Source organism: Poromitra crassiceps, assembly GCF_964638095.1.
Source record: "Poromitra crassiceps genome assembly, chromosome: 1".
Lineage (NCBI taxonomy): Eukaryota > Metazoa > Chordata > Actinopteri > Beryciformes > Melamphaidae > Poromitra > Poromitra crassiceps.
In genome coordinates this window covers 52,420,247-52,443,920 of record NC_139623.1, presented here as the reverse complement: position 1 = coordinate 52,443,920, position 23,674 = coordinate 52,420,247, and the positions used below count along the sequence as shown (strand labels likewise).

The 23,674-nt window shown below is 44.2% G+C and overlaps 1 protein-coding gene across 3 annotated transcripts in view; it reads right to left on the bottom strand.

Annotated features, from left to right (window-relative positions):
• The window catches only part of pi4kb (phosphatidylinositol 4-kinase, catalytic, beta), a 65,788-nt gene extending 57,275 nt beyond the window's left edge, over nucleotides 1–8,513 (bottom strand). For all 3 annotated transcript variants that reach the window (XM_083645413.1, XM_083645414.1, XM_083645415.1), the window contains exons 1-3: nucleotides 8,377–8,513; nucleotides 5,527–6,015; nucleotides 1,879–2,183 (exon numbers count right to left, since the gene is read on the bottom strand). In XM_083645413.1, coding sequence (XP_083501539.1) covers nucleotides 1,879–2,183; nucleotides 5,527–5,986 — 765 coding nt within the window. In that variant the 5' untranslated portion in view covers nucleotides 5,987–6,015; nucleotides 8,377–8,513. The remainder of the gene's footprint in view (nucleotides 1–1,878; nucleotides 2,184–5,526; nucleotides 6,016–8,376) is intronic.
• Between the last annotated feature and the right edge of the window lie 15,161 nt (nucleotides 8,514–23,674).

Below are 23,674 nucleotides of genomic sequence, written 5' to 3'. Positions count from 1 at the left end.
AAGCACAGGAGAAATGTCAGATCACTTAACTACAGTATATATCTTTAAACGTGACAGTTACGGCTGAAAATTCAGACAGAAATAAACAATAAACAATTCAAATCAAACGGCAGTTGTCTACCCAGAAGTGACTTTTTTGTTGTTAACTCATTCTCTGCCAAAGACGTACCCGGACGTACTTTTAACAATGGCGTTCTGTGCCAAAGACGCACTCGGACGTACTTTCATGTTTTGGCTGTTTACATTACATCAGACACTTTCCCAGCCTGTGACATTGTTTCAAGTCAAACTGATAAAAGGAACCCGCTAGTTTAGTATTTATGGGTGGAGCCTGTGGTCGAAACAGAGTCCGATCCAGAGTTCTCGGCTGGCGACGATGGCGAGGAAGACGCCAGCGTTTCTGTTATTGCTCCACGACGGAGCGCCATGGCGACGAAGGCTCCCCTTCACAGCGTTCTGATCCGTCTGACACAGATGAATCGGAGGAGGAGAAATGGGTGCCACTTGGAGAGAGCGATGACGATGGTAAAAAGTAGCCTATTTTTTGTATCGCGTTTGAGATGAAATGATCACACACACAACATTCGAGTATAATTGTCACGCATTGTTTATAACTTATGCCGCCGGCATGACTCGCTTCACGTTTCCTCTTGCCAGCTCTCCCTCTCAAGGGAGAGCTCTGTCACACTCAAGGGAGGGGGAATCACATGGATACGTCAAACGCGTCAAACCGCGTCACACACCCGTCCCCAGCAACCAAGGCGAAACATGTGTCACATAAACATTTCAAAGTTTACAGCACTAACGTAGCTATTGTGTGATCTTCTGTGCTAACGTTAGTTATGAGAGGTAACGTGACAGCAGGTAACGTTACAGCACTCGTTATTCCTGTGTGTGTGTGTGTGTGTGTGTGTGTGTGTGTGTGTGTGTGTGTGTGTGTGAGAGAGAGAGAGAGTGTGTGAGTGTGACCACATAAGGGTTCGTTCCATTTGTTTATGCTTTTATCAAGCTAAGCTAAAAATCCACATGGCAACTGTAAAAGTAAATTATTTATTTGATTTTGTGCACATATTTATCATACTTTGATAAATACTGCGGCCAAGCCTCATCTGTCAAGAAACCCCAGGGGCCAGACTCTCTCTCTCTCTCTCTCTCTCTCTGTGTAGCCGCTCACTGGGCGGGATGGACCGACACAGCTCCCTCAAATACATTCTCTTATTTTTTTTTATTTTTTTGGGGAAAACAAATACTGTATAATGTGTCTGATGTGTCACTGAGGCAAAAAATAAAAGGCTCAAAAGAGAGTTCTGCTTGAAACGGTGTCCTTCACTAAAAACCTCTTTTTCTCATATTTCTGTCCCAAGGAGGGCATTTTTAGTGAAAACAAGCTAACTTCCACTGCTTGTAACTAAACAAGGAAACATGGGAGAGTTTCAGTTTAAGGGGTAAGAAGAGAGTCTCTGCTTTATTGTGAGATATGTTGTGTAATTTTATTCCTAGCACAGAATATTCTGTTGGTCCTGGAAGATCAGGAAATATGCTCAAAATCCTGGCACTGGGAGCACACAGACCGAAATGACCCTGGCAGAGAATGAGTTAATGCAACGTCACAGTGATTTGTGGATGGCCCGGAATGTGGCCGTAATGCCCCTTCTAAAATTAATTAGCCACATGGCCACGACCAGAAAAGAAGCGGCTGGCTACTGCACATGTATCAGCATGTGCTAGTCTACAACTTTCCCCAGATTGGCAGAGAGGATAGAGCAATGACTGGGACCGCAGGGGGAATTGGACAAGTACAATTTGGGAGAAAAACCAAGAAAAACAAACAACAAAAGATGGAGAAATCTTAGTAGCAGAGAGACAGACACCCCTCACCACATATGGCTTGATGGCGTCGCCCACATCCTCGTCCATGTGTATGTACATGTTGAGCAGCTGAGGCAGGTAGAAGTCCACGTCGTCGTGTGTGAAGCTGAACAGGCGGTTGCCGATGTAGGCCTGCACGCCGGGCTCTTTGGACTTGTGCAGGTAGGAGATGGCCATGGACACGTCGAACAGCTTGGACTCAAACAGGCGCAGCAGCCAGCTCTGTTTGGACGGGTTGGTCCGCTGACGCCGCCGCAAGCTCTTCACCGAGCCAGGCGCCGCGCCCTCAGGGTCCTCCTCTCCGTGGGTTAGGCCTGGGTGATATGGACCAGAAAACATATGTTGGTATTTTTAGTCTGTATGGCAATCACGATATAAAATTACATCTATTTTCTACAAAGTGGGCTACATGTTCAGTTCTAAGTCAGAGCCACATGTGAGATGTCACAAGCACTTTTATTAATACGTCAAAAAAATGATTTTTTTTTTTTGACCGTGGGATGTGCATCTAACCCTTTTACATCTCTTATATAAATATTGGAGCCACCGAGCGTGTACAACCCATTCCACCGACCCACTAAGTGGCGACAGTGCTCTCCTGACTAGAGGAAGGCAAGCAAAAAGCAGTGTGAGGAAGCCATTCTCATGAAAATGGATTGGCGAAAACGCTTTCGTTTTCGCGCTGATTGCTGGCGGTGCGGGATTGCAAATTTGCATAATAGATTACGGGTGGAACACACTTTGAAACACGCAGCATAAATATGACCAGAATCGCAAAAGCTTCATCAAAGCTCTCAACCGAAACTCCAAGAAACGAGCGAGCCCATCCAGACTTGGCCAGCGGCCGCCAGCAGACAGGCACAGCAGCAGCAAAGCAGTGAGCCTGGTGACGCGAGGTTACAGCAGCAACAGAAACGAGCTTGTGACACGCCCGCTGCAGCCAAGAAGAACACACACGGAGGGAGGAGTTTGAAGGAGAGGGGTGTTTCCTGCTGTTATGGAGGAAATGACTGTTCAAAACTATTGTTTAGATGTCTGACGTCTTACTGATGCCAAAAATGAATGGTTAAAGTGACTGTTCTATCGAATTTCACAAAAAGCCGTTTATCTCAGAATAAATTTTCAGACGCTGAAACCATGCTGTATTCAACTGCTAATGCTTACATAACTAATAACTCTACAAACTAACTCTTTTAGACAGAGAAAGCACACATTCTATTAGTTCTTTTGAGATATTGTGTGTTCACAAAATCCTAACAGAAACGAATCCTCGGCTCTTGAAAGATGAGCCAGAATCCTCAAAAAAAAACCTTGGCAGAAGCTAACTACAGTATTGAAAAACGGCTGGCAGTGAATGTGTTAATATGTTTCTCCGCAAACGCGGCGATGTTTTGCGAGACACCCGTTCTGCATGAGCGTCACTGCCCCCAGAAAGCAGGCCCGCCCACAACACTCATGATTGGTTCTCCGATGCAAGGCTTCCAACAGCGCCACCTAACGTTATGCAAAGATTTAAATAGTAATATTCTCAGTCTTACAGGAGTGAAACGGATTAAGACTGAGGGCTGAGTCTAAGTTAAGTTAAGTTATCCTTTATTTATCCCCTTGGGGAAATTCATCCTCTGCATTTGACCCATGTCTTTCTTGATGAAAGAAAGACAAAATTTGAAAACAAATTGAGAGGCGGACCATATACGTGTCGATGATTTGATTTGACAATTCTCGACTGGCTTTGGCATTGGTCAATCATGGCGTGTTCCACCCCCAAATCGAGTGGGATTCAGCGTGTTGTCGTGCTACGCGAGTGGGATCTGCGGAGTACCAGGCAGCCAGCTGCTTCGTGCGGAGCGAGCGGACAATCCGATGCATGGGTGCTGCCCGCCCGACTGGAATCTCCGACGGGCGACCCCTGACAACCACGCTCTCAAGCGCGCGCCATTTACGCTATTTCTGTAAATACGCTATTCCTGGAATGCGCGTTTTAATGAGCCAGTTACATTTTTTGCATTCTTAGATATTATAGTTTTTGTTTTTTGTTCATGTTTCATACAATTGACCAAGTTAGTAGTTAGTTTATGGGATAGGAATTCTGCCAGATGACAGGCACTAGGGGCCATTTTCTACTTCATTTGGAAGAGAAAATTATCCTGAAATGAAGATTTGATTGACAGCTGCATGTCGTGATATGATTGGTTGAAATGGGGTAGAAATTTGATAGTACTAGGTGACGTCAGCAAACTGTAAATTACTGTTATCAATGAAATCTTGAAAAAAATGAAACACTAAAGAAATTAGATTGTTGTGATTTTGTTTGCATACAATATTAAATAGGTGCTCTGCATACCCAGGTATTTGAACTAAAAGAAAATAAGTCATTTTTGGGTTCAGCTCGACTTTAAACTAAGAAGAACTCAAACATTTTTGGCCAGCGCACGCAGTGGGTTTGTCCACCCAATTTACAAGCCCATTTGGGTGACCATTTGGAAGCCCATTTGGTCCCACTCAGAAACCATAAGACCTGCCGCTACCAAACTAGGTAGGTAGGTTCACAGAGTCACCTTTTACTATGGGCGGGGAAATTACACTTGTTGGCCACTAGGTGGCGCTATAACAGCCCTCTTTACGTTTTGGTCCATAACTTTTGAACTGTAGCATCTACAATCAAAATTATTTTTTCCCTGGATTCCTTGGGTCATTCCGCATCTGAGGATAGAGGCCCAGCCCATTTCTGTCTAACTAGATTTTCCGCCATTTAGAATTTTCTCCAAAAGCGTTTTTCGCTATTTCTCCTTCAAATTTTGTCCAATCTTCACCAAACCACATCACACAGTGTGTGGACTGTCCTACACAAGACTTATTTCGCGGCCTAGTTCACAAAAATCTCCCTAACTCCGGAACGCATTGGCCGTTGCAAATAGACCTTGGTACAGGTCTATGTACAGCTATGTACTCTGAGCTGATAAAAAACAATTGTGTCATTTCAACTATAGGGGGCGCTATGGCAACAATAAGTACCCATAGCTCACAAACCACAAGAGCGACTGTTCCCAAATTGGGTACATAGGTTCATAGAGTACTCTTCTACTCTGGCCTAAAAAATTACACCGATTGACCTCACGGTGGCGCTATAGCTGCCCTCTTTACGTTTTGGTCCATAACTTTGGAACCATAGCTTCTACGATAAGCATTCTTTCTATATAGACGATGCCCATTTCCCTGCTCTACTCTGCTCTCCCATTTGAGCGACTGTTTCGGTGGCAGCTGGATGTCCGCTCCCAGCTTATTACAAACTCTGTCATTGGCTCCGACCATGTCAATCAGAGCGGCTTCCGCTCCCTCCTCCCTGTGTATCGCTGTCAATTGTGCCCTGCCACCCCAGCGAAAACAACAACGCTAACTAGCTAGCAAGCTAACGGCAGAAACCTACATGCTAGCTCGTTGCTACACGCTGAAAACGGCAAGTTGGATTGTTTGAAACTATTTTCCAAGGGCACTGCCGCTAAGCGCTGCCCATCGCAATCCCACTATGGAGACCTGTGGCGCCAGACTCCTCGGACGGAAAGGAGAGGAGGCAGGCCAGTGAGAATAGACCGGAACTAACCGTTGTATAACAGGCGATAAACATAACTGAACTTCAGATATATTGCTCAGCCCTACCGTGGATCTTGTGCAGTTTGACCCCGGGGTTGAGGCTTGCAGCAGGTGTGACCGTGCTTGTGGTCGTCGCAGGCTTGTGGTCGGGGTCAGGTTCAGGTTCGGGTTCGAGCTCATGGTCAGGGTCGGGCTGCCTCAGCTTGACCTTGGTCAGGACCTCCTGACACGCCCGTCGGGACACCTCGGGGTCAATGAGCAGGCCGAGCTCGCCCGTCGCCTCGCCCTCGCTGATCACGCCCAGCGGGGGCGAGGAGGGGGCATGGCCCGGGCTGGGCGTCCGCACGGGGCGGCTGGCGTGGCCAGAGGGCAGGCACAGAGAGGGCGAGGAGCCTGTGTCCGAGGGGGAAGTGCCTGAGGGGGAGGAGCCTGTGTCTGAAAGGGAGGAGCCTGTGACTGAGGGGGACGAGCCTGTGATGGAGGGGGAGCGGGGGGGTGACAGGTCGGGCTCAGCATCCTCCATCATGGCCGCTGCGGCGCTAAGGCCCGCCTCCACTGAAACACAGGCAGAGATGGGAAAAGGACAAACATTCTTTACATAAGTAGAAGTACAGTTACTTGTGTAAAAAAGACTGGTAAAAGTAGAAGTACCGATTCAACTTGTTAACTCAATTGTAAAAGTAAAAAAAAAAGTACAGGCTGTGAAAGGTAATAAAGTATAAAAGTAAAAAGAATTTATACCGGCTGATTCTGTGCAAAGATAACTGTAACTCATGTCATATTAATATAATTTGAAGGTTACAAACATGTTGTAAGATGTATCAAGTCGATACTTTGATTATTAATTTGTGTAATATGGTTTTTCCATGCAAAAAAGTGAACAAAATGCTGGGAGAGTGCGAGACAAGAGAGAGACTGACAAACACAAATGTCACATGGTTTTTGTCCGTTGTGCATTAAAACTAAAGTAACGAGCTGGTTTTGAAAATGTACGGTAAATAGAAGGTACAGCAATTTGTGTTAAATGTAGGGAGTAAAGGTAAAAAAGTTTTCCGAAAAATAAACACTCTGTAAAAGTACAAATACCTGGAAATCCTACTAAGTATTTGTACTTAGTTACTTCCCATCTCTGAACACAGACGCAAAGAGGCCGATTCAGAGCGGGCTGAAGGCTCTCTCTACACTGCAGAGCAGGGCTCACCAACCTCATGGCACCAGTTGCACGGCAGCACACAGTAGAAATGCATGCACAATCAAGTTTTTTTTTTAGAAATGCCCTGCCAAATTACCTATTTCACAGCCATTTGCAGCTGCGCGGACTGTTATCTAGGATACTGTAGTGACCCACGCTCACTCTGATTGGTTATCCTCCTTGTGTTCCATGCATTCCAAAGCAGCAGAGAGCAGATGAAAATGTGAGTGAAAGACAGACAATGTCAGGTCCTCCAGCTGAAAAACCTTGGCCACACTGCAAATTTGAAAATGGCACTTCATATCAAAAAGGTTGCCGACCCCTGCTGTAGAATCTACAGAACCTGATGCCAGACAGACCGATCGATCAATAACCTCTGATATCAAGTACGTAAGGACATCTGCTGTTAGAGAAATGCACATTGCTCAAACTGATGCTCGGCTCATTTAAGTGTTTTATGGTGGTTTCACACTGGGGACCTCGGCAGCAGAACTGAGCCCGCTTGATGAGTGTGAACGTTGCGTTCCATGCCGGGCGGAACAGCAAACCGTGCCAGGGTCCACTTGACGGGGACACTTTCGAATGTGAACGCCAACCGTACCGAACACAGTAGACATCACACAAGTGAGGATACACTCCAGGTGTAGTTGATGCCGCAAGTGTACTCTGCAAGTCTTCCGTTCCATTCCCGAGCACGGAATAACTTTTGTCATGAGAAAGCTGACCGGGGGGGGCAACCATACTCGGGCACAGAATGAAACGGAACGAAAGCAATCGTTGCCAGTGAGAAAGTACCCTTGTGTCAGATACCTGAAACTGTATGTACAAATATTTGTATTATAATATTAATATATAATTTTTATCTGCATCTCGGTCACATAACGTTACTATCCATGTGAGGTGCCATGGCTAAAAAACGGTTTCGTACCCGTTTCCGACGTCGTATCGCAAAACAACCGTTTAAATCCAGTCTTTCTACCTCACATCACAGACAGTAACGTGATGTGAGTGAGACCCAGAGGCAGAGGCGATGTAATGGGGCGACATACTCCCCAAACTGTGATGATACACAGCTGGCTGACAATCCGCTCATGCTTCCTTTAATGGAGTTGAGCAGCTGTTGCTGTGTGGAGTGAGAAGGGGAACCAGACGAGGGAAAACAGGAAGGGACTAACACACAGACCCACACTGAGCAGCTCCCACACTGTCTGAGGTCAGACTGACAGAGGCCTGGCCAGATAACAAAAGCCTCTGTCTCCCCATCACAGTGACACAGCTCAGGCGTAGGTGTGTGTGTGTGTTAACTTTATAACTAGTAACCGGTAACTTGAAGTTAGCATCAAATGAGCTAGGTGCAGCTGTAGCTTCCCCCAGCTCCAACACAACGTGCAGGGAACACAGACAGCTAGCTAGCTGCAGGAGTGACAAACACACACTCATGTAGCATAAACAGCTAACGTTACAGCAATAGCATGTTGAGAAAGTTAGCTAGCTTCGTGGCACATGCTATAACTAACCATATCCTGCGGGGGATTTGGGATTTATAGCAGTTGGTATTAGCATCAGGTAGCTAGAAGGCCAACGGTTGCTAACTTCAGCTCAACTGTTTGTTTGTTTGATTGCAAGCTAGCTAAGCTAACGTTAGCATCAGCGTAATAAGTCAGTGTGTTTAGCACAGACAGTAAGCTACAGACGGTCAGTAGGTCTGTCTCAGTCAGTCCTACCTGAGCAGCGTGTATGCTGTCTGTGAAGTGTGATGTCCCGTTAGCTACAGTGTGTTGTCTCTAGTCTTCATCCTGTAAAGCTCGAGCTCTTCAGACTGGGCCTGGCCCCGGGCTTAGCTGTCCCTCCACTGCCTGAGCGCATCTACTTAAACCAAAGAGTATAGAAGGCAAGAGACGACGTATTATGCTTTTTGAAGACAGCGCTGCCACCATTTCGGCCTGAAAACGCCTCCTTGCGCCAATGGGACAACGGCACCGAAAGCATGACAGCCAGTCAGAGGCAGACTAGTAGGGTGAGCGATGCCAAAAAAATGTGGATGGGAAAAACCTCGCTCCGATTCTTCCGGCTATGGACGGAAGACCATAGGAAAAATATTCCGCTCAATTCTTGCGTTCCGTTTAGAAAATATGGGTGACGCAAGTAACTAGCAATAGCTAAAAACAAACACTTAGTTTGGTATGTCCATGCTTCTTATTTTTTCTCTAACTTGTAGCGACTGCCTATGTTGCATTTCAGTGGGGGAACAATAACACTGCAGCACAGGTCACCGGAAGATGGGGGCGGGTCTTCTTCTGTCTTCCTGCCTGAGAGAACCATAGATATATGGAGAGAACCTCCCCATCTCCTCCCTTCCCTGTTCTCTCCTCCCCCACATTCCATCCCCCTTTTCTCCCTTCTCTCTGCCTTTCACTATCATGATTGTTCAATGTTGTTGTTATTACTGTAATTGCTAATGTTGTGTCAGCTAGATTTAGACATAGCCTATTTTCTGTGAAGTCCTCTGAGACATGCTTGTGAATTAGGGCTATACAAATAAACTTGACTTGACCGGGATACTAAAGTTGAGTTGCACTGTGTTTTATCGGAACAACTGCGCAAGCTCACAACAGGAGAGAGGGACGGGGAGAGAGTTGTGATGTCATTCGGGCAGTTGTGATGTCATTAGTGATGTCACTCGAGCAACAAAATGCACAGTTGCACAATTGAGCCAATAGAGCAGGCGAGGCCGTGCAGCGGGCAAGCTGTGGGCGTGGTCGCGCAGACGCCGAGCTGCATATGCGAGCCCGCAGGGCAGGTGATTTCTATTACTGTAATGAATGAACAATAATCTACCTGGTAATGAATGACTGATGAATGAATGACTGACTGATGAATGACTGACTGATGAATGAATGAACAGGTGGCTGCTTTGTGCCCCAGACTCTAATCAAAACTACTTTAACAAGCAGGTTATTTCCTTGCTTATCAGCAGATGGTCCTCCCCCCCTTTTTTTCTCCCCAATTGTGCTTTGGCCAATTTCCCCCCCTGCTGCCCTGGTCACTGCTCCACCCTCTGCCAATCTGGGGAGAGCTGAGACTAGCACCATGCTTCCTCTGACACATGCACAGTTGCCAGCTACTCCTTTACACCTGACAGTGGGAGCTTCACCGGCAGGACGTAGCACGTGGGACGATCACGCTATTCCCACCAGTTCCCTGCCACCCCGACCGACCAGAGGAGGCGCTAGTGCAGCGACCAGGGCACATACCCCCAATCTGGCTCCCCTCCCCCAGACACAGCCAATCGTGCCTGTATGGACGCCCGACCAAGCAGGAGGTAACATGAGTGCGAAGCTGCGAACAGCAGATGGTCCTCTTATTATTATACTCTGGATATTTAGGTACAGTATATGTGGATATTGTCTGTATTTGTATGTACATGTATCTGTGCATACTGTGTGTGCATGTGTATATGCATGTATGTGTATGTATGTATGTATGTGTGTATGCAGTGTGAATGTATGTATGTATGCATATATATATATATATATATATATATATATATATATATATACTGTATATTGTGTGTGTGTATATATATATATATTATATATATATATATATATATATATATATATATATATATATATGCATACATACATACATTCACACTGTATTCTAATTCAATGAGTATTCTAAATTAATAATATTAATCTACATAATTACAGCACTCTCAAATTAGTAGATAGAAGTGTGGCCACTTGGCCTGACACGTGTTGGGCATTAAACTCACCTTATTTCTGCACTTTGAAGTCACAGGTAGGCTCGTATGGGGCAACCTTATTATATCGAAAGCCTAGTTGCACCAAAAAGTGAGCGGTTATTCTTTTAAAAGACAAAGTTTGTCGAGAATCACCGAGTTGCCTGGAAACAGAGTCTAGACGCATAAATGATCATTTGACTCATCTCAGGAATGTGGAGGTTTCAGGCTGCACTGCAGAGGAAGGCATGTTAAGTGGAATGTTCAGTCCACATATTGTCATTCTGTACAGTTCAAAAAAACGAAAAGGACAGCACTCCAACAGCACTTCAAAGATTTATTGCCACACAATGGACGTTTCGGACAGCAGCCCTTCTTCAGCTGTAATGGCAATTACATGCAGGTGATGCACAGGTGCCTCTAATTATAGGTCCCATACAGGCACAATCAGGGTAGACCAGTAGAGGGAGTCAGCAAAGTCAATGCAGGTACATTATACATGAAACACCACATTCATAGAAAAGAAAACATTCAAAGAAAACAAACAAAAGACATCTCTTTATTAAGCCCAGGTCATTCTGTACAGTCCAATCTGTGTCTATAGCACAACAACCGTATCAAGACATGAGTGTGCCTTATCATTATGTTTAGGTATTAATACATATAGGCTACTTTGATTTATAGGCTATATTAGCTTCCAGCTTCACTGGAGGAGAGTGTTAGCTCAATGGACAATAAAAGGTTATGGGACTGTATGAAAGAAATGACAAATATGAACTTAAACAGAAAGCGGATTGTCACTGAAAATGATCTTGAGTGTGCAAACGAACTAAATGACTTCTTCCTGAGATTTGACACTGATTCTTCTCAGAAGGAAACAGAGGGGTGTGATATTGATTTTATTCCCATTTGTAATTCCTCTGATCGTCTTGTTATAGCACCTGAACAGGTTCAGTCTATATTTAGTAAAGTATGTACTAAGAAATCTGCGGGGCCGGATGGCTTGCCCGCCACTCTACTAAAGAAATGCTCCTCAGAACTTACGACAGCTTGGTGCCCTGTATTTCAAAAGTCACTGGACAGCCACACAGTCCCTGCTCTGTGGAAAAAGTCCATAATTACTCCAGTCCCAAAAGTATCTTGTCCATCTACAAATAAAGATTTCAGACCAATCGCCGTAACTAGCGGGGTCATGAAATGCTTTGAGAGAGTTATAATAAACATGCTTAAGACGGAGGTGGCAGCTTCTCAGGACCCTCTTCAATTTGCTTACAGGGAGGGGCGAAGCACTGAGGATGCTGTAGTCTGTGTAACTCACTTAATAAGTAAGCATCTAGAGGACCCAAAAGCCTATGCACGTGTTTTATTTGCCGATTTTAGTTCTGCTTTTGACACCATCAAACCTCACCTGCTTGTCAACAAGTTAAAATACATGAGTGTAAATCCTTTTATTACAAACTGGTTTTATTCTCTCTTAACAAACAGATCACAACAGGTGAAAGTAAATGGTTCCCTCTCTGCAGTTAAATACTGTAGCACCGGGGTACTACAAGGAGGCGTGAGCTCCCCAGTTCTTTTTACAGTCTACACAAATGGCTGTATAAGTAGTCACCCGAACAACCACGTAATTAAATTTTCGGATGACACAATTATTTAAAGTTTGCTAAAGAGAGAAGACTGCCCTTCGCAATATCATAATGAGATCGCCACTTTCCAGGCCTGGTGTGAGAGTAACCACCTTATCCTAAATACTAAAAAGACGAAAGAAATGATCTTTGACCCAAAGGAGCTGAGAGACCATGACCCAGTGGTCATTGATGACAGCGTTATTGAGCGGGTAAATTCTTACAGGTATCTGGGCATCCATATTGAAAACTCTGTCAAATGGAACGTCCATATTGACTACCTGTGTGGTAAACTGGGCCAGAGGCTCCACTTTCTTAGAAGGCTCAGACTGTACGGTGTTAGCACCAAGATCATGGAGACCTTTTATAATGCCGTGCTGGAAAGCCTCATCAGGTACGGTATGGCAGCATGGTATGGTACACTTCCCGTACAGCTCAAAACGAGACTTGTAAAAATTGTAAATACAGCAATGAAAGTGATTGGGAAGAGAGACTTTGCACCTCTCCAAACAATCTTCGAGAAAAAGGTCATCAGCCTAGCACTCAAAATCCTGAATGACCCATCTCACCTTTTATTCTGTGATTATGACCTGCTGCCCTCGGGCAGACGATACAGAGCGTATAGATGTAAGAGTAACCGCTTCAAGCTCTCTTTCCTACCCACTTCTGTGTTATTGTTGAACAAACAGGCGGCACTGCCCCTTCCCCAAAGAGGGTGTTCCCCACAAGAAGAGCGGGTAAGGACCCAGTCGTAGGAGGCTGTTCACTGCTGCTGTAACCTCTTTTAAAAACCAGGTCATATGCAGGTCGATTTATTCTCACTTTTTTTATATTTTATTATTTTATTTTATTTTATTTATTTTACTATTTTTACTATTTTTATTTTATTTTATTCTCTTAGCTTTTTTTTATTCTTACTCCTTATTCAGAACTCTCTACAAATAGAGGCTAATCTTGCCTGTCTTAGTATTAGTAGAGCTGAATTCTTTTTAAAACAAAGCAAAACTCTCTACTAATCTGGATTGCCTGTCCTAGTATTAGTAGAGCTGAATTCTTTTTTTAAACAAAGCAGAACTCTCTATATTGTATTGTCTTATACTGAGTTCTGGTTTTATTTAGTTGAGTGCCCCATTGCTCTTGAGGTGAGGTTTGTACCTCCAAAAATTGTATTTATTTTATCTTCAATTCTTTTACTTTATCATATGGGAAATTGCAATGAGGGTTGTGCAATAAACCCACGATGACTGTGCAATATGCTTAGAAGTCATTAGGATGAAGTGTTGAACCAAATTGAACTAACCAGTGTTCGCTGTCTTTATTTTTATATTACACCGCTGGCACAATTTCCCAGTGGAAGCGCATGTTGGCAAGGGACCACACTGTATGCTCGATGTGTTTTTTCCTGTCTGTTGTATGTATAGTGTCAAAACCTCTATACTTGTGATATGTGGCTGTTGTACGGCACTATTTGCCCAAGACAAATTTCCCCTCGGGGACAATAAAGTTAATCTCATCTCATCATCTCATCTCATTTATATATTTATATACAATACAGATTTATATATCTGTATTGTTAAGTTATAGTCAGGTTCCCAATGTTCTGATTTCAACCTTCGTTCAAAATTTTTGGAGAGTTTGTAAACTATAAATTTTTGGAAAGCTTAGAGTGTGACGAAACCCAAAACCAATGTTGCCATTTTTTTCAAAGTCTCTATGGTCGCCATCTTGGCCTTTCAAAATGGCGACCACCGAAATTAAACGCCTGCACTGGAAACCCTTATATGGCCCAGCAATGTTATTTCCTATTATCTTTTATGACTGAAATGTCATCTATAGGCCTTGTGGATGAAATTAAAAGTGGTTTCTAAAAGTTGCATCTTGAGCAATTTGAGTAATTAGCATAATGAGCTAATTAATCGCCAAATGGCTATAATTTTGCTTCAAGTTAACCTAGAAAGGCGATCTAAGAGTCCAAGTCCATGTTTGTCATGTCCAGAAATGCATCTATTACCATAGTGCAGACATGCAACATTTCCTAATTTGCATGATTTGCATAAGGTATGTAAAAATTAGGTCACAATTAGGAAATGGCTAGATCTTTCACTTTTAGTCATCTTAGAATGATGATCTTTCTTTGATATTGGGTCACCATATACTGATACGCTTGGACAACACTGCCACGGTGGCGTATATCAATCACCAGGGCGGTGTCCGGTCGCAGGCCTTGAACGTACTAGCGACGGACATCCACGAGTGGGCTCGTGTTCACCTGCTATCCCTGTCGGCGGCCCACATTCGGGGCCACCTCAACCTGGGCGCAGACTTGTTGTCGCAGGGCAACCTGCACAACTCTGAATGGGTTCTCCACCCACAGGTGGTGGAACAAATTTGGGCCAAGTTCGGTCAAGCCGGCGTTGATCTTTTCGCATCGCGGCTCGCACACCATTGCCCCCAGTGGTTCTCTGTCCTCGGGGACGACCCACCATTGGGCCACGACGCGCTGGCGCACGTCTGGCTGGGGAAGGCCCTCTACGCGTTCCCCCCAATCCCCCTGATCCCACAGGTGCTAGCCAGGGTGAGGCAGCAGGGCCTGCAGCTCATTCTGGTAGCCCCACATTGGCCGTCACAGATCTGGTTCGCAGACCTGATTGCTCTGGCGCAGGAGGCTCCGTGGCTGTTGCCACGTCGAGTGGACCTTTTTACCATTATTTATACAGGGAGAGTCTCACTGAGAGCAATGCTCTCTTTTTCAGGAGTGCCCTGTTCACATTCTCACACACATTCATACCTGGAAGCTGACCAGTACAACCACAGTCTGATCTGCTGGCCACTGATCAGCTCCACTGGAGCAGTTGGGGTTAAGGGCCTTGCTCAAGGGCACCTCAGTGGTGGTAATGAGGGAGGGGCAAGCACTGCCTTTTCACTTTCCCCACCCAGATTTATCCTGCCGGTCCCGGGGATTGAACCGACGACCTTCCGGTCACAAGCTCGCTTCTCTAACCATTGGGCCACCACTGCCCCTACTGTCGCAGGCGGGCGGGGAGATTCTGCACCCTTCCCCACACAAGTGGAAGTTGGCAGCTTGGTTCCTGAAGGGGAACGGTTGTTAGCCCAGGGCCTACCGATGAACGTGGTACAGACCATACAGAGCGCTAGAGCTAGCTCCACTCGTGCACAGTATACTCACAAGTGGCGGTCCTTTGCGCGCTGGTGTGCGGAAAAGGACCTGGATCCAGTGTATTGTGGCATACAGTGGATTCTCTGCTTCCTCCAAGGCAAGTGGGCCAGTCACCACAGTCCCTCAAAGTATACATGGTTGCAATCTCTGCCTGCTACATAGAGATTGAGGGCAAGACAGTGGGAAGCCTGTCTTTGGTTTCTCGCTTTATGAAGGGCGTCCGCAAGCTTCGGCCCCATATGAGGAGCGTCTTCCCTAAATGGGACTTGGTTACGGTGTTGGAGGGTCTCTCGGGACCTCCCTTCGAACCGATTGACACAATCAGTCTGAAACACCTTTCGCTGAAGACGGCATTGCTGCTAGCTTTGTCTTCCGGCAAGAGTTGGTGACTTGATTGCCCTGTCGGTGCAACAGTCATGCATGGTGTTCTCTGATGATGAGCGCAGGGTCACTCTTCGCCCCAACCCCACTTACCAGCCCAAGAACATTAGGGCCGGGTTCAGGTCTATGACCATAGATCTGGTAGCGTTTAACCCTCCTTACTCGGATCCAATGGAGGAGACTCCAGGCGCTTTGCCCCGTACGGGCGCTTCTAGCCTATGTGAATATGACGTGCACATTACGCACTTCTAACCAGCTCTTGGTATGCCATGTAGCTCAGGCTTTAGGTAAGCCTCTGTCCAAGGAGCGCTTGTCGCATTGGATAGTTGAGGCCATTACTCTAACCTACTCTGCCGTTGGGAAGATTCCACCGGAGGGCATTAAAGCTCACTCTCTGCGGGGTGTTGCTTCATCTTGGGCGCTATTGTGCGGTGTATCGGTAGAGGACATGTGTGCTGCGGCATCATGGTCAACCCACGACACCTTTGTGAGGTATTATAGCTTGGACGTGGTAGGCACGACGTTCGCTCACACCGTCTTATCTTCTTCCCGTGCGCTATGCCATGACGGCCCTTTTTCGTCCGAAGGTCGCACCGCGGTGCTTCGTTGCAGCAAGGACGGTTGTAGGTAGCATTAGTGAGAGCTCGAGCTGAAGCGAAGTAAAACGTAGGGGTTGTGCAACAAAGGTTTTACGAGTGAAAGCGAGAGCTCTCACTATCCAGCCTTGCTGTCCGGGTATATACTTGGCTCAATGTTGAATGCTTGGAGTGGGGTTCCCTGTCTGGCAGGCCGCTACAAAATGGCTTATGGTCGCGTCCAATCACAGACAGGGATCGGCCAGGTGATCCCTTCAGGTGCGGCTGCGGTGTTCCACGTCACCGTCATGTCACCTGGGTGGTTCGAAAGGTTAACTTTTATGGAATAAAAGGTAAGAGCATTCAAGTCTGTGCACTATGCGTGCTAAAGTACAGAAGCTTTCAGATGACTCCAGAGTAACGGAGGAACAACAGAAATGCTTGGCTAGGTTTGTGTGTGCTGCCTACTGCCCAAAAGGGATAAACATTAAGAAACATTCCAGAGCTGCGGTGGCACATGTTCTGCAAGTATATGGCAGAGAGTTAAAGGCTACCACCTACAGAGGGTGCCTTGGAAAAGCACATTGATAGGGTACATGTGCAAGCTCATGTTTGGGGACAGGCAAGCGTTGAGCAGCAAGTACCTTTAAATCCTCTCAAAAATGGCTACTTCAAGGCTGATAAAGGCCAGTTAAGACCCACTACCACTGATGTGCTACCAGCTCCTGAGTCCATCATTGAAATGGTGAGATGCCGCTGCAAAGGAGATTGTTCAACACAAAGATGCTCCTGTAGGAAGAGAAACTTACAATGCACTGACCTTTGCCTTTGCAGTACACAATGTGAGAACGATGAGGACTCAAGATCTGAAAACCGGGATTCAGATGGCAGTGATGCTGAAGATCTTGAATTAGATGGGTTTTTAACTAACAGAAGTTAGTTATAATTGCAAATGATGAATTTCAATATGCCTTGACGTACAGAGATCTTTGTTACAATCCATTTGTTATGGATGCTTGAATTCAAATTATAAATATATTTACTTTATATTATATCCAATTGATTTTCCTTCCATTTTTCCTTAAAGTGTTTTGAACATTTGTCGTTTTTAAAATCCAAAATGGAATTGACTAAAGCCAAAATATAGATGTCCATTTCAGCCTAATTATATAATTTATGCTAATTATGCTAATGAACAAAGGTTGCATGATTTAGTTATGGCAAGACATTAATTTCTAGACATCAAAACATAGACTTAGACTCTAAGATAATCGTTCTAAGTTACCCAAAACAGAAGATTTCCCGATTGTTACCTTTTTTTAACCAAATTTATACTAATTATGCTAATTAGGAAAGGTTGCATGACTGCACTATGGTAATAGATGAATTCCTCCACATAACAAACATGGAGTTAGACTCTTAGATCATCTTTCTAAGTTAACTGGAAGCAAAATTATAGCCATTTTCCAGTTTTCGGCAATTAATTGGCTCATTATGCGAATTACTCAAATTGCTCAACATGCAACTCTTAGCAACCAAGTTCAATTTCATCCACTAGGCCTATAGATGACATTCCATTCATAAAAGCTCATAGGAAACTACATTGCTGGGTCATATAGGGATTTCCAGTGCAGGTGTTTAATTTTGGTGGTCACCATTTTGAAAGGCCAAGATGGCCACCATAGTGACTTTGAAAAAAATGGCAACATTGGTTTTGGGTTTCGTCACACTCTAAGCTTTCCAAAAATGTATAGTTTACAAACTCTCCAAAACTTTTGAACGAAAATACATAAGGACCTGGACTATTATAGGAACATAGGCTACCCCCATAACCTTAACGTAACTTTTACACCCATAACACTAACTCCTTGATCTGTAACACATGCTTAAACCTTATTTGCCAAGTAAGACATCTTCAAACTCACTGACTGCTCCTCTCTTATACCATGGGTGTCAAACATACGACGCGGGGGCCAGAACCGGCCCACCAGAGGGTCCAATCCGGCCCACAGGATGACATTGCAAAGTGTGAAAATTGCACTGAGAAGTCCTTCAATCCAATTTGATGCAAGCAAGAGGAATATTAAGCAGCCTATTCCAATTTTCCTTATTCATCAATAAGGTAAACTATTTTCAGTACGGTTGAATATAGAGAAGAATTGCACAGTTGCCATCAATTGTAATGCACAGTTACAGAAAGCAGATTTTACAATTTATTTGATAGGCCTATGGTAGCTGAGAGATAGCCCTTTGTGAAAATGTGTTCTTAAAATGTAGCTGTAATTCTTTAAACTAAAATAATCTAAAACATTTGAAGGTGTTATTTATAGGTTCCATTTTTAGGTGTTATTTATAGGTTATTGCATTGATTTTCTTTGTCTGCCCACTTGAGACCTTGTGACCTGCAAACTAAAATTAGTTTGACATCCCTGGCCTATACCCTATTGCAGGGCTATTCAACTAAATTGTTCAGGGGGCCACATTGTCAGAAACCTAAGGGGCCGGATCTTTCCCCGAGCTATTAATCCCATTATATGTACACTTGACACAATTTTCAAAACTTGTATTTCACTACATCGCAAAAGTAGCTTAATTTTCTTTTATAAGTGCTTAATTTCTGTGCAACAAAAGCTGTGTTAAAGCCCCAAAAGTGAACACATTTGAAACAAATGCAAGTATTCTACAACACATGTCAGCCATTTGAAATATAATTAGGTCAATTCTGACCTCTCTTAGCTACACCACAGCATTGTAAACATTTATAGTGCATCAGGAAAGGAAAACAACTGTAAACATTCTTTCTTGTTTAGAACCTAGCACAGTATTAAATACCGAGTATATCAGGAAAAACTATTAATATTGCATATTTTATGTTTAGGTACGTCTCACAGCATTGTAACATTGTAGTGCAGTAAGAAAGGAAAACTACTGTAAACATTCTAACCATATTTCTTGTTTAGAACCTAGAGCACACATATCCTGAAAAACCATTTATAATGCATCTTTCTTGATTAGCTACATCACAGCGCCATCTCCTGAAAAACATTAATATTGCACCTTTCTTGTGGCTACATCACAGCATCTCCTGAAAAACATTCATAGTGGATCTGACTTGTTTAGCTCACTTTAGCTAAATCACATCTGAAAAACCAGCCCGCCAGTTGAATAGCCCTACCCTATTGTGTAGTATGAGCATGGTTTCCCTCGGAAAAAAAATCTTGGCTCTCTCCCCTGGATTACGAGCGACTGTATTGTTATAATGAAACTTAGAGATCAACTATTGAAAATATCTTTGAAATCTGGCCTGATTATAGACCGCCAAAACTTCACCACAGCGAGAAATAAAGCTACACATGCATTAAGAAAGGCCAAAGCAAATTTTTGTATAAATATAATTGAAAACACAAAAGGTAACACAAAAAAAGTCTGGCAAGAAATCAATAAACTCTCCGGCCGCCCTAAACGAGATAATAAAGCCCTGGAAATAAGGATCAAGGATCAGTTTGTAAATAACCCGACTACCCTAGCAGCAGAATTTACCGTAATTCTTTTTTTTATCAACTCTGTCCTAGAGATATCACGACTTCTCGCTACTCCTCACGAAACCACATCTACCACCAACGGTTCTCCCTTATTTAGTACCATCGCTGGTACTCAACCATCTTGTAATATAAATAACACCATCGTTGGTGCACAGTCTACCCTGACCATAAATGAAATATCAGAATCAGAAGTAGCTAAAATCATCTGCTCCTTGAATAAATCTCATGCAAAAGACATCTATGGCTTATACCAACTTTTTGAAAGAACATATGGACTCTTTGATTTGCCCTATTACACACCTGATAAACCTATCTATAAAACACTCTGTTGTCCCGGCCGCGTGGAAGGTAGGCATGGTTACCCCAATTTTTTGATCCGGAAATAAATCTGATATTAATAATTACAGACCAATCAATATTCTCCCAGCTATTTCAAAAATCATAGAAAAATGGGTGGTTAACACATTCACTGCCAGCCGTTTTTTCAATACTGTAGTTAGCTTCTGCCAAGGTTTTTTTTTGAGGATTCTGGCTCATCTTTCAAGAGCCGAGGATTCTTTTCTGTTAGGATTTTGTGAACACAAAATATCTCAAAAGAACTAATAGAATGTGTGCTTTCTCTGTCTAAAAGAGTTAGTTTGTAGAGTTAGTAGTTATGTAAGCATTAGCAGTTGAATACAGCATGGTTTCAGCGTCTGAAAATTTAAGCTGAGATAAACGGCTTTTTGTGAAATTCGATAGAACAGTCACTTTAACCATTCATTTTTGGCATCAGTAAGACGTCAGACATCTAAACAATAGTTTTGAACAGTAATTTCCTCCATAACAGCAGGAAACCCCCCTCTCCTTCAAACTCCTCCCTCCGTGTGTGTTCTTCTTGGCTGCAGCGGGCGTGTCACAAGCTCGTTTCTGCTGCTGCTGCTGCTGCTCCTGTCTGCTGGCGGCCGCTGGGCGAGTCTGGATGGGGCTCGCTCGTTTCTTGGGGTTTCGGTTGAGAGCTTTGATGAATCTTTTGCGATTCTGGGCTTTATGCTGCGTGTTTCAAAGTGTGTTCCACCCAGTCTATTTTTGGAACCCCCCACCGTTGTGCGCCACCAGTTGTGCTCCAGCGCGAAAGCGTTTTCGCCTACAGTATGAGAATGGCTTCCTCAAGCTTTTCCCTGCAGTTTTGGCTCGGATTTCAATAGTCTGGAGAGCACTGTCGCCACTTAGTGGGTCGGTGGAATGGGTTGTACACGTTCGGTGGCTCCAATATTTATATAGGAGATGTAAAAGGGTTAGATCCACGTCCCACCGTCAATTTTTTTTTTTTTTTTTTTTTAAAGCAGCTACGAGCAACTTTTTCGATTGTTATTAAACAGTATAATTACAATATTGATGCATCACATCTTACCTATAATAGTAGCTGAGACCAAAGCCATGTGAATTGGAGATTGCTCCCTTGGATGATTATTAAGTCTGTGTCTGTCTAAACTCGCGTCAACAGGGGGCTCTCTCTCTCTCTCTCTCCTTGCCGCCGGCCCTGCTACCCGGAAGTGAAACGTGGAAGTGAAACCCGGAAGTGAAACGCAGCTGCCTGCCTCGCCGTTTGCGCTGCCTAGCAACATAACATAAACAATGTGAACGCCACGCATACTCTCGCGAACATCTCTCGTTATATTCTAACAGGTTTTTTGGAAGTTATTTTGTGGTTATGGCCGAAGTGGCTGCTGCAAACCGTTTCATTTCACTTCCTGATCTTCCCTGGCCACAGACAGCCTACACTGGCCGATTCACTCGGGGCTCAAGCGAGACTACTCTGCGTTGGTCTCGTCGACTATTAGAGGTAAGATGTGATGCATTGATATTAAATTTATACTGTTTAATAACAATCGAAAAAGTTGCTCGTAGCTGCTTTAAGATGAGATATCTCGTCAACGGCAGTCAACCGTTGGATTTTTTAAGACGAGATATCTCGTCAACGGCAGTGAACGTGTTAAACAATTGTTAGAACATCTCAACAGTGGCCCCACAGCCCTGCACCCAATGCAATTTGGTTTCCGTGCCCACCACTCCACAGAATCGGCCATAAGCATGTTAATTGAAAAAACCAAATGCCTCCTGGACAAGAATGGCTGTGTCGGTGCTCTGTTCCTCGATCTTAAGAGGGCCTTTGATACAGTCGGCCATCATATACTGCTGACCAAGCTGACCCATTTTAATTTCTTGGCCCAGGCACTCGATTGGATTAAATCATATCTCTCCAACAGAAAGCAGTGCGTGTTTATCAATGGAGTCAAATCACCATGCATAGACTGTCAAGTAGGGGTCCCCAAGGATCCATTCTTGGCCCGATCTTGTTTTCTTTGTTTATTAATGATTTTTTTGATGCATGCAGAAATGTCTATGCACAGTTGTATGCAGACGACGCCGTGATCTTTACGGCTGCAGCAAATGCCGCAGATGCTGCACAGGCCCTCACGGCAGCGATGGTCCACGTTCAGAAATAGCTCGAAGATTCCTGTCTCCTCTTAAATACAAAAAAAAAACTGTCTGTATGATGTTCACCAAAAAAAAGAACAAAACTGTCACTCACTCGGGTGTGTTCCTGAACGGTGAGGAACTCGCTCTAGTAAGCGAGTTCAAATATCTCGGAGTCATCTTGGACTCAACACTCACCTTTCGGAAACACATTAAAAAAGTGACCAATTCAGTCAAATACAACCTGGTGAACTTCAGACAGATCAGAAATTTCCTGACGGACGATGCTGCCCTGATGTTCCTACACTCGGTAGGCATGTAAAACAGCTCTTAAGCCGATTGAATCTCTATTTAAAAAAGCCCTAAAGATCTTTGATAAAAAAACAATCTTCACCCATATTTGTAACATTATAAAGAAGCAAGATTTCCTTGATTTTGACCATTTTAAAACTTTTAGACAGGCCTGTTTTGTTTTTAAGTGTCTCCATGGTCTTGCCCCACCCCCTCTGGGAGAGTTTTTTAAACGGAGGTCCGTGGAGGGCATGACCACCAGGGCGTGCCTAAGAGGAAACTGCGAACTGGGCCACAGACGCACCACCTTTGGGAAGAACCATTGTGGGCGGAAAAATGTGGAACAGTCTCCCGGCCACAGTTAGGGAATGCCCCACCTACCCTACTTTTAAAGTCAAAATCAAGGAATACTCAAATCGACACAACAGTGCACCCATAACTAATAGCCTTCTCTTGGACATTTTATTTTTTTATCATTTTATTATCTTATCTGTTTGTGTGTATTGCTTTTATTCTGTGTATGTATTGTTATCCCTTGTGTATGTTCTTTGTTACCCCTTGTGCATTTTTATTATATTGTTTTTTATTCCCGTATTCTGTATTTATCCTGTAGTTTTTAGTTGTTTATGTTCCGAGGACTGCGGGTGAAAATTAGCTTCGGCTAACCCCGGCACTTTTACCGTTGTCACATATGGATGATTCTGTACGTGTTTAACTGTTTTATTAACACTTTGAGTGCCACGGCCCTTGGGCAAAAGGTGCTGTACTGTGCCACATAGGCCGCAATGCATTTTAAAACAGTCATATAATTTCTTTAATAATTACTATGTAAACACTGAACACGCACAAATAACGATGAGACTCTCTTCTATCACCTGCAAAAAAAAGTTTATTGATCCCATTTTCCGTTCTTTAGTTATGAGCCGGAGAAGATAGCTTGATTTGACCAAAAACAGCCCTTTTTTTCTACGAGCTGAGATAATGACCCTTTTGTGAAAGGAAGCATTTCAAGCACATCATTGACTCATTGCTAATATTTTCTGATGTAATGCTGCAGCTGCCTGGGTCTGTTGTATGCTGTAGTGTCCTGCGTGCCCCACCTCCCCCCCTCCTCCTCCCCCCCCCCCCCCCGTTGTGGGAGGAGTATCTCTCTGCTCTGCTCGGCTCTGCTGTGAGTGTGTTTGCTCTGCGTGTGCTCAGCACTGAAAAGTCTGCTAGATCCAGC